The sequence below is a fragment of the Microtus pennsylvanicus genome, chromosome 20 (assembly GCF_037038515.1).
Source record: "Microtus pennsylvanicus isolate mMicPen1 chromosome 20, mMicPen1.hap1, whole genome shotgun sequence".
In the NCBI taxonomy this organism is placed as follows: domain Eukaryota; kingdom Metazoa; phylum Chordata; class Mammalia; order Rodentia; family Cricetidae; genus Microtus; species Microtus pennsylvanicus.
Genome location: NC_134598.1, coordinates 18,389,298 through 18,401,264, shown reverse-complemented (window position 1 = coordinate 18,401,264; position 11,967 = coordinate 18,389,298). Strand labels below are relative to the sequence as shown.

At 39.2% G+C, this 11,967-nt stretch overlaps 1 protein-coding gene across 6 annotated transcripts in view; it reads right to left on the bottom strand.

Moving 5' to 3' along the window:
• Positions 1 to 5,596: 5,596 nt before the first annotated feature.
• The window catches only part of Nav3 (neuron navigator 3), a 477,963-nt gene continuing 471,592 nt past the window's right edge, over positions 5,597 to 11,967 (bottom strand). For 5 of the 6 annotated variants that reach the window (XM_075954789.1, XM_075954787.1, XM_075954788.1 and 2 more), the window contains one exon: positions 5,597 to 8,245. In XM_075954789.1, coding sequence (XP_075810904.1) covers positions 8,126 to 8,245 — 120 coding nt within the window. In that variant the 3' untranslated portion in view covers positions 5,597 to 8,125. The remainder of the gene's footprint in view (positions 8,246 to 11,967) is intronic. The other variant, XM_075954792.1, reaches the window with a different exon arrangement.

Sequence of the window (11,967 nt, the reverse complement as noted above, 5' to 3'; positions counted from 1 at the left end):
CAGTGAAATTCTAACTACCATGGGTCTGATCGTTTCTTCAAATAGAGACAATGTCCTATAAGGCGCCTGGGCTGGGCAGTAAAGGTTTCTCAATCAAACACTTTGGATACTTGAGAAAGTGTAGCTAGAATTCTGTTGTCCTTTTCAAAAAGCTAGTTTAGTACTTGAGAGCACTACAATTTAGGAATTCAACATTTAGTGTTATTTTTGTGGTAATTACTAACATTTAAATTCAAAACTGATACTGACTTTCAGTATGTTTGAACAATTTATTTCAATCTTTTCCTTTCTCTTTTTGATATTTAAATGCAAGCAAAACTATTCTGATGAAAGTTTGATATCTAAATTGTAAGCATTTAGTATATGACTTGTGAGGGTTTAAAAAATTGCACAAATGATAAAAGATGAAATTAAGCAAAGAATAGTACTTTAAATATTTAATTTTATCATTTATTGAAATAATATTTTTGATATATTAGTAATTGTTTCTATCAATGTGGTCACAAACAAAAAATCTAAAATTGCCAACATGGTTCTTGTATTTCTCCTGAGAGCCGTATTCGAGTCTGAGTTACATAAAGCCTCATAAGTGAACAGAGAAGATAAAGTTTCCTTCCCTGAGAACCCACTGATACTCGATTTTCCTCTGGTCTCTACATAGCAGCCAAATTGTGAAGTGGCATTATCACTACAGCAAGCTGACTCTGGTTCTGCATAGTTCTTATTTTAAGTCTCCTAAATTCAATCATGGCCAGGTTTCTGCCTACCAGTGCTTTGTCACTAAATTTCTAATCCCATCAGGAAGAGGCTAAAAAGACTACCCAGTCTGAGGAACACCAGGAACTAAATCAACTAAAGGAAATAAAAAAGGGAATGCAAGCCACTTACCAGCAAGCCACTTGTCTGGGAATGGGATAGCCCACATTCAAAGATCTGAAAATTCTTGGAAAATTTCCACTTCACTACACTGTCTAAATGGAGTCTGGACCAGTATCTATACCTCCCTTTACGCAACATGTCCTCAGGATTAACATAGGCTGACTAATAAAGTCACTACATTTTCTAATAAGCACATACAGGTTTTATTGGATAGGATATGAGAAGATGTGTAGACATTCTATTGCCTATTGGGGGATATTGGCTAGATACACATTCAATTTCTAAAAAATGTTCCCATAACATTGACTACATTTTGTTATCCATCATCATTTTAGGGTAAGAAATCTCATCCCAAGAACGGAATGGCTAGAACAGAGATATTCTGATCCATTTCAATAATTCCTCAGATACACATTCATGACAAATGTCCCATTAAATTCATGCAGCTATATTAGTAAGATTGAAACATTAGGTGGGAAAAACCCAAATGAACAATGAAGATCAGTGCTACCCCCTTCCCGTTCTATTCTTAGTTTTCTCTACTTTGTCAGGACCTTTCCTGTGGGGAACCGTTTCTGGGCTAAGGATTTTTATTTTCATATTTTCAGTTGGCACTGGACTTCCAGATTCTACCATTTCATTTTCAACGGCTTGTTGTCTCTTCTTTGTTAAAAAAAAAAAGCCTCACATATTCAAATTGTCCTGTACATGGCTAAGGCAACCAAAGAGTTGAAGAGCAGAAGAAAGAGGAAACTTAAAAAGGAGGTATCCAGATAATTACATCTAAATGGAGAAAGAAAGCATTCTGAATTCATGGCAGTAGAAAGCCTTTAGTTAGCCCTTAGGTTATCTGTTTCCCCTTCTAGCTACCAGTTAGCATTCTAATTAGTAGTCAGACTTCTAATTAGCAGTCTGGCTTCTGAGGCAGCACCACTCTGAAAGGTCAAAGGTGATCACTCCTCTACTTAACACCATTGTTTAAGGAGTGGTAGGATTAGTTGATGTCTCCAGACTCAACGATCCTTTTCTTCAGTCTACTGTTATTAGAATGAAACGCATTCTAGGGTCTGAGAATGCCACATCATAGCTGGGTCTCTCTCCTTCTCGTCCTCCACCCCACACATTCATGGACCGATCCTCAAAAAGAAGATGATTCACATTCTTGACCTAGTTTGAGAGACAAGGAAGGCTTATCTGAAACATTGCAAGTTTGACCTGGCATATGAGAATATATAAAGAACAAAAGAAAGAATATTTCCTAAAATAAAAATAGCGCTCTAACCTGGACATGGCGGCACACCTGTATCAACCCATGGATTTGGTTGAGGCAGAAGATGAACCATTTGAGAATCATTCCCAATCTGACACAGACAAAATGTCAAGCATAATATGATTTGTGAATTTCTTTTTGAATAAATTAGAATACATCAAGGAATTTTCATTAATGACTTAACAAAGTTTGAGATTAGTATTTATCCCATAGAATCAGTCACTCACTCTTCTACTTGATTGCCAATGAACGACCTGAAACTCTTTCAACAAATAATTGTTTGGTTTTGGTTTACTGACATTTTCTAAAAATATGTAGCAGGAAAGAACCTCTCAGGTTCTCCCTCTAAAGTTTTCAGCATATGGGAGATCACAGTAGAACACTGACACATGCTCACATAGCTATACTGTCCAGGAAGTTATCATCCTTGGTTTAATACTTGTCTTTAGATTCTTCATTGGGTATTGCTATAGCGAACAGAATCAAAACTGTAAGCATGGTGAAAAAGAAGCTGAGGGTTGGGACAATCAGCAAAGACAGGAAGAGTAGCTATTTGGTCTATTCAAGAGAGGAAGGAGAAGACCGCATTTTATATACGTCTTCAGACTTCTGCAGCACTACCATCAAGGAGAAGTATGCCTGTCAAGTAAGCCACACAACATGAGCATGATATTTTGTTTTAAAGACACTCTCAGTCAAGTTAAAAGACTCAGGTGAATTCTAGCACTACAGTTAATAAACTGACATTAGCGCCGTTTCAGCATTCAGTCATCACTAAAATTACCCAGCTAATGGTACTTCACGCGGAAGGAGGATCTTAATGAAGATTTATCCACACTGTTTTGATGTGGGGAGAAAATGGATGGCATCTCATGGCATCTGATGCCAGAAGAAGCCTGGCATATGTTAGGCAAATAATAAAGTTCCATTGAATAATAATACCTAACACCGGGGAAGAATTTAAGATGTTCCGACTACTTTTTTCAGAGCTTTCTGCATTTAAAAATACCCAGTTTTCAAAGCAATCTTATGAATAAATATGTGATAATACTAATAGATACATGAGCAATTGAGCAAGATACTCTTTTTAAGAAGGCACTCCCACACATTGCAAAAATCTCACACAAGCATGCACGCATGTACATAAACACTAAATAAATCTTTTTAATTTATGGCAATGCGAATGTAACAATAAACAACTATTGACTTGGAGGCAATGTTTAGAGCACTTTAAGGTCCATTCCTCAGTACTCTTTACAAATTGAGCTCTACATTTTCCTCTGCTCCCCTCCCTGCTTTTTCCCTCCCTCCTTCAACCTTCCCCCAAGGTCCCCAAGTTCCCAATTTACTCAGGAGATTTTGTCTTTTTATACTTTCTACTTCCCAAGTAGATTAGATTTATGTAAGTCTCTCTTAGTATCCATATTGTTGTCTAAATTCTCTAGGTTTGTGGTTTGTAGGCTGGTTTTCTTTGCTTTATGTTTAAAAACCATCTATGAGTAAGTACATGTGATAATTGTCTTTCTGTGTCTGGGTTACCTCACTCAAAATAATGTTTTCTAGTTCCATCCATCTTCCTACAAAATTCAAGCTGTCGTTAGTTTTTTCTGCTGTGTAATACTCCATTGTATAAATGTACCACATTTTTTAAAATCCATTCTTTGATCAAGGGGCATTTAGGTTGTTTCCACGTTCTGGCTAGACAAACAAAGCTGCTATGAACATAGCTGAGCACATGTCCTTGTGGCACGATTCAGCATCCTTTGGATATATACCCAAAAGTGGTATTATTGGGTCTTGAGGAAGGTTGTTTCCTAATTTTCTGAGAAATCACCACGCTGACATCCAAAGGGGTTTTACTAGCTTGCATTCCCACCAGCAATGCAGAACTGTTCCCTTTTCCCCACAACCTCTCCAGCATAAGTTGTCATCAGTGTTTTTGATCTTGGCCATTCTTACAGGTGTAAGATGGAATCTCAGAGTTGTTTTGATTTGTATTTCTCTGATGACTAAGGATGTTGAACATTTCTTTAAGTGTCTTTCAGCCATTTCGGATCCCTCTGTTGAGAGTTCTCTGTTTAGGTCTGTACTCCATTATTTTTATTAGATTATGTGATCTTTTGGTGTCCAATTTCTTGAGTTCTTTGTATAAATGAGTACAATCACTGGCTTCATTTCATACATGGTAAAGCCAAATTTAAGACGTACTCTTACCAACATTTTGGAATAGGTGTGCAGTTAGTCGTAGATCATGTGCTCACAGTACATGATTTCCTGTTTGTTTCCAGCACCCAAAACCAAAAACCTATTCCAAAAATAACTTTTACACATACTATTTTTAAGAATACTGAAAATAGGGTAATGACTATTTCCTATGGCTTTTGGTGAAAATAGGGGAGCTATGCACTGCCCATAGCATTTTCATGGAATAAATAACATTCGATTTTCACAGTAACCTCTAAGAGGGGTACTTTCCTCGCATTTTATAGGGAGAAAATTGAGGCTTGCAGAGTTTCAATGGACCCATGAGAAGAATGGTGGCATTGGGATTCTGACCTATGTAGTCTGATGTTTCATTTATAAGAGTCATCTTCAGGTTTTGTTTTCTTCCTCTCAGGAAAAACAAAATAAAACAAAACAAAACAAAAAACCCATTAAATCCAGTGCCTCCCACATGCTAGGTAAGTGTTCGACCATTGAGATACGCTGCCACAATCAAGCACTGGATTAATTCATACTCTGAATAAGAACTGTAGACGTGTCCTATATCTCTCAACTGACTATAGAAATAAGACACTGATGGATCAGAAATGCCAGTAATTTATGTGTTAGAATTAAAAAACAGAAAACAACCAGATACGCATCCTACTACTACGATTCAAGAAATGTCCAAAGTATTTTGAAAGGAATTATAATTTTAAAGAAAGTTTATTCCTATTTCATAAACTCTTTCTGCCTTTTTGTCTCGTCTATCTCTCTCTCCCTCCCATACTTTTTACACACACACACACACACACACACACACACACACACACACACACACAGAGTTACTTTTATTTTAAAATCATCATTATTACTATAAGGTCCAAAGTGAATTTGATGGAATAAAAACAAAGAAACACATAATGAGTTCATTTACCTCAGTGAATATGGGCATTTTATTTTGATATTAATTTGTACTTTGTCATCCAGGCATATTGGAATCACACTCAGAATTTTCAAAAAATATTCACTGGATAAATTAAGTTTCACTTTCGGAGCTACATATATACTGCATGTAGTTGCATGTATGTGCTTGAACCTTTGGAGCCCTTCCGGTGATGCTTATGAAATATAGGTTCACAAAGATCCCTACTGAGGACATGTTAATAGTGAGGCAGCATTTTAAAGCCTGACTCGTCCCTACACATCACCATTCAAAATTTCCCCATACATAGACACCACACCTTGTTGTCAATAAATAATTCCACTTTAATGGCAAAGTAATAATTTAGACAGATACAGGGTGCACATTTGCAAAAAAATATATGCAAGCTGGTTTACAAGCTAGAGGAACAATAAACCAATAGAAAATACATCATTCAGTAAGGTCCATTGACACCAAGTACTGATTGTTGGGGCTTTACAAAGACTACAAAATTTCTCAGGTGATTTCTTTCACTGCTTCTGCTATTTACATGATATGTTACATCCAAAAATGTACAAAATATAAAATGTATACAGACAAATGTTTCACAAACTAGTTTATGTTGTAAACTAGGCGTACCTACTGGGATGTATTGCAGGAAGTTCTGTTGATGCTCATGTGTGGACCGTGTTTCTCGAAATGGCAGGGAAAGATTAGCAATGTCCTTAGATGACATATCATACAAGGGCAACTAGTCACTCATCCAGCTACGTGCATCGATGTTGCACGGCAGATTTGATCCAAAGTTGAGGCTTCAAAGTCGGGGTGACAATTCTGTGTGCACAAGTTCAGTCTGATTTCCCTCAGGGCAATAGCACCATGTGACGACCCATTAACTCAATGACACTCTGAAATCTGCACAGATACCTCGTGTTGTTAATTTTGCTCTAGAGAAACCAACCCATAGATGGTCACAGAAGGTAGCACCAATAACATGTCCCAAAAGGCGCACAGAGCTACATCTATACCATGGCATAGACCTTAAGTTTCCTAAACTTTGAACCCATCCTCTGTGGGTGGTGTCACTTTGCCAGTGACTGATCAGTTTTCACGCACTGTCTTCATAGCCTGCCACAAGAGATGTACTTTCAGACAGTTAGTCATCCAAAAGTGTACTGGCCTCATGTACAGTCTGGAAGCATGCTCACTCTAGCACGGATAGCTCCTGCATTGTCACAACAACTTGTAAGTACAGGACAAACACACCAGATAATAACAGCTTCGAGGGGTTGCATTCTGTATTGGTTTGCAACATACAGGAAATCTCAGCAAGTGGAACACCTCGTAACACCAACAGGATAAGATACAATTTTGTGTTAGTTTTGATTTTGTGCAAGTTTGAAGGAAAGGAAAATCATTATTTACAATACCTACCCAGTAGAGTGTGCAAATCTAACCGTTTTGTACAGTATAAATGCTTCCTCTTCCACAGTGGCTGACTGCCTCAGTGTTCTTTAATGCCGAATGTCTCGTGTACAACAATAGTAATCAAAACAACATGCGTCAAAACTAACATTTTCTTTTCTTGGAAAGATAAAGACGAGGGAAGGAAAGCCAAAGAGTTGTGCTCATGCTGAACCCAGTGCTTGTATTTCACCTGGATCCGAGTTAGATATCTCCCACCTTCTGAACTGCTTTCATTTAGCCCTGGATGGAATAAAGCCACATGTCTCTGCTTCGAAGTGATGGGCACAGAAGGGTTCTAGGGTTCTCAAATTATTGGCAGGATAGGCAAAGAAATCTCTTTATTCATAAGATAAAAATACTGATCTTTCTCCTATCCATTTCTTTCAAGAAAAAGAAAATAAGAAAAACGAACTCGAGGAGTGAGGCTGCTGTGTTAACTGGTGTGTTGCTTGGTTGTAAATGAAGAGACAGTGGAAATTACCAATGGTTTAGGATCGAAACCAACTGTTAAACTGTTGGAGAAATCTGGTTTAAGGCAGTGAGACAGCACCATAGAAAATGTTCCTTCTTTCACTGAAAAGGCAAAAACAAATACAGCCCTAAAAAAGCCTTTTGTCAGTGTTGACTAATAATTGGTATAAAACTCTGGTTCAGGGAGTGGGCAGGTGGTTTGAAAAAGACCACTGTGGTAAAAACAACCTTATAAAACCCATGACTCATACACTAATAGGGTAGCGCACTTGGGGAGAACACAGCGGTTAGAAGGAAGCTGGCCCTTCCCGTTTGCCACAGTAGTGTTTTCCTGGTGGTTGCACAATTCCCTTTGTGCTTACGGTGAGGACTGGCCTCCTGGAGTCATTCTGCAATGGAGTGAGCGCACAACACAGACACTACTGCATCCCTGTCACCAGCACCATGTGGCCACAAAGGCTGTTGCATGGATCAGAAGAACGGACCCTGCCTGAGGAGGGCAGTCCCTCAGAGGAAACAAAAGAAAGGCACAAAAAAAGAAAGGAAAAGAAAAGGAAAAAAAAAAGTCCTGCATTGTAAACTTTGAAAGAGGAAGAAAATAGAGTCCGGCCTGCTATCCCATGTGCAATCTACTCAGTTGCCCTGTGGTCAGGGTCCTTTCCAGTCACATAATGGAGTGCCCTTGCTGACTCCATGATTACAAAATGCCTAGGAATAAAATAAACTAAGCTCCCATTTAAATTTAGCATCTCGGTGCTTCCAGCTTAATCTTGCTGCCTCCTTGGAGGGCACGACTGCTCTGGGTCAGGGCTCTGGACAGGGGACTTTCATACTGGCAGTGGTTTAGTGACAATACCTGTCTTTAAAACACCTCTGAAAGGCATCGTCCTTCGCCTAGCTCCTCCCACCCTTTAGAGAGTGGACTCAAGTGAGGAATCCAAACCGTCTTCATGGTGGCGGATGCTATCGCTGTCGCAGCTTTGTGTGCCCGAGTAGTTGGCTGCTTCCTGGAGTTTCATTAGCATATTCATCTGAAGAAAGAGAAAGAGACATCCCTGTGAGCACCGAGTCAGCCAGCACCCAGAATGAGCAGGGCCCTGAGCCATCTTGGAGATCCTTTTCTTTTCATCCCATCCAAACGAAATGCACAGGGCAGTTTTCGCTCACTGACCTGGCGCCTGAATTGTTTCTCTCAAATAGGACTACAGGTCTACACCGAGAGAACAAAATAGGGCCACAAGATAACTCTTTCATTTGGTACTGGGAATGAATTCTGCTCCAGCAGCGAGACTGGAAAGGGAACTATCACAGCTGGACATCTGGGTTGGTTGCTGGAGAACAAGCCAAGCTTCCCAGCTTTTTGGCTGGGAGAAGCAGAGAGCACTGAATGGCAAGTGAAAGTCATGAATGTTCACACACACACACACACACACACACAGACACGCATGCACGCGTGCACACACACAGGCTCGCAAGCACTGTCCCTTGAGAGCAACGGGGGATGGAGTGGAATGAAGCCAGCTGCTGCAAACAGAGCACCATCTGTTGTTCAGGAGCTGACCCCCGAGAGGGGAAACCGGAGGAAGCGGACCATGAGCATTTGAAGAGGGAGAAGGAAAGAATCACTGTCAAGTGTTTGCTGTCACTGAGGCTCTGGCTGAAATATGATTGATACATCACGGAGAACAAAAGCCACCTTCTGGAACAATGGCAGCCTTCTCAAGCGTCTCAACTTCACAGGAGAAAGGTAGCATTTGTTCCAGGAGAGAGGATTGTGCCTGAGAGCACCTGGGGAGAAAGACAGCTCTCCGATGTATTATAAAATAAAAGGCTTGGATTTCAATAGATCTGCAGTTCCACTATTAGAGATCGGAGCTAGGAAAAAAAAAAAGGAATGTTTAAAAGCAGACTTGGAAAATCGATGGCTCAACAATTTCAGAAGGCACAGGGTAATTGGCGCCTGTCTTCGTGAGGGTTGGAGACTTGTTTTCTTATTGAAGGCTTCTTCCAGGACAATAAACTTTATATTGCTTAGTGCCAAATACTAACTACAGTACTTTCTGGAACAATCAGAGTTGTCCTTTATCTTTCAACTCAGAGAAATAGAGAGGAGATATCTCAAACAAGATTTCTTAGTCTTCAGTCAGGCCATGAATATTTGTATGTCAGTATAAAAATGTATGCTTAATAAAGCTTTTGAAATAAAGAATGAACTGGCAATCATCAGTTCCAGCAGGAATGCCATTTTGACAAAGAGGCGGTGGTTATAGAGTATTTTGAAATCATTTTGATAATTTTCAGGGCATTTTTCAATAGCATTTCAGCCTTAACTACCATAATGTATTAAACCACCTACACAAGGATATGAGATGAAAATGGTTTGTGATAACATCTGAAACTTAAGCATTTGACTGAAGCTGGTTTATAGAAGTATTGTGTCTGAGCACCCTCCCCACTTAACAAGAGAAAATACACTTTGAACCTCAGTGGGCACCAGGCATACGTATTGGCGCACACACATACGTGCAGGCAAAAACACTCATATACATAAAATAAAATAAATAAAAGAAAATGGTGCTCCATAATTGGTTCAATCAGCATCAGCTCCCAGTCTCACATCTGTAATAAACACGTACCAATGTGATTCACTCTGCTTCTGGCCATGTTGTTGTATTCAATTGCCAACAAAAGACATGATAAAAAGAAAGTGAGTTCACATACAACTCAGTTACCATTGTGATGGGTCTGGATTCTCTGAACATCATTTTCCCCTGGTCTCCCCTGCATCCTTTCCTTGCCTATTACTTTAACACATTCTTCAGTTTTTCTCAGGTAGTTCTGCCAGCTAACCCAGACCCATGCTTTCTCCTCTGCTCTGTTACTTAAATCATCTTAAGCAACTACAAAGCTAAACAGATAAACAATGATGCCCCATTGTCCGTGTGATCAAGTTTTAACTACATGTAAAAATAAAATGACTCAATGAGATCTAACAGCTGGATAAGTCTATAGTTTTAATTCTTCTGACCAACTGTTATTTAGCCTCTAACTCTTAATTTTCACTGTGCTGTTTGGCAGTGTTTTGTGTGATGATGTGGGAGTGTCATATATCAATCTGTTGATTTCATTGGTTAAGCAATAAAGAAACTGCTTGGCCCTGATAGGTTAAAACATAGGTGGGAGGAGTAAACAGAACAGAATGCTGGGAAGAAGAGGAAGTGAGCTCAGAGAGAGGCCGTGCTCCACTCTCCCAGGCAGATGCACGCGATGAAGCAAGCCGCCAGGTCAGACATGCTGAATCTTTCCCGGTAAGACCGGAGCTACACAGTTTATTAGAGATGGGTTGATCGGGATATCAGAATTAGCCAGTAAGGGCTAGAGCTAATGGGCCAAGCAAAATGGGACAAGCAGTGTTTAAATGAATACAGTTTGTGTGTTGTTATTTCGGGCATAAGCTAGCAGGCAGCCGGGGTGCTGGGGACGCAGCCCAGCCGCTCATATTACAACAGTGTGATAATTCCTTGATTTGAGAGGTTCTGCATTCAACCGCACAAACAATGCCAATGCCTGTTTCAATACCCAGCTCAACTATCCCATCTGTCAGGTCCTGTAACAGACTCTCAACTTTGTCCCCCAGTTCTCCCGTACTTGCTGCGGTCAATGCAAGCACACGTCTCACATCGCTACTGGACTATGTCCTTTTAAGATCATAAACAGTGACACCTACTATGATCACCAAATCGCAGCATTCAGCACACATGTGCCAACGTTAAACATTTTGACGATGCATGTACATTTCATTTTAAAATGATGTTCAGTGTATTAGAACATACATTCTTGTTCAGATTCAAAACCAGACTCCTGATAATAGTAATTTCCCTACTAGGATTTCTAATTTAGATTAGACTGCAATATATTTTTGCTTTCTATCAGTGATTATACAAACATATGGAAACAAAGACAGAGGCAACATATGTATGTTCGCAACAGAATATATCTGACCCAAGGTTTAACTTTAGATGATCCTTTTAGTCACTGAGCATGCAAGGTAATCATTTCTTGAGGTTCTCACTAGTAGAATACTATGAGTAAAAAGCAGGTACACTAAAATGGGTATTTATTGCTAATCACAATACGTACTTAATACTTTCATAATAGTCAGACATTGGAGTTGTATACACTTAAACTATTGTAGTGCTTTTAAAACTAAAATTATATGGTCTAATACCATGAGGAACATGGTAAGGCTACATCCTTTTTGATTGCCACAGAAATGTCTTAGCAGTTAAAGGAACTGACTGTTCTTCTAGAGGACCTGGATTCAATTCCTAGCACCCACAAGACAGCTCACAAACTATCTGTAACTCTAGTTCCAGGAGGTCTAGAACCCTCTCACAGACACAAATGCAGGTAAAACACCAATGCACATAAAAAGAACTAAATCTCATATACAACAGAGCTTATCCTTTCTTCCTGAAAGCAACAGAACACTAACTGTGCATTTAATATGGCTAGTTTATATATAGAAAATAGGCTTTGTTCTGTATACATTTGATCATGTTTTAGTTATAGGCAAACTTCCAGTTTTCTCTTAAATACCCAGTGGATTGTCAGGACAATTAAAATACAGATTATCTAAATATCAACACAATTTAATGTATAATCAGAGAAAAATCATACTTATACAGTTTGAACCAGTTTCAGGGTTTCTTACATTATTTTTTTTGACAAATAAGTTGAATTTTGTTTTTGT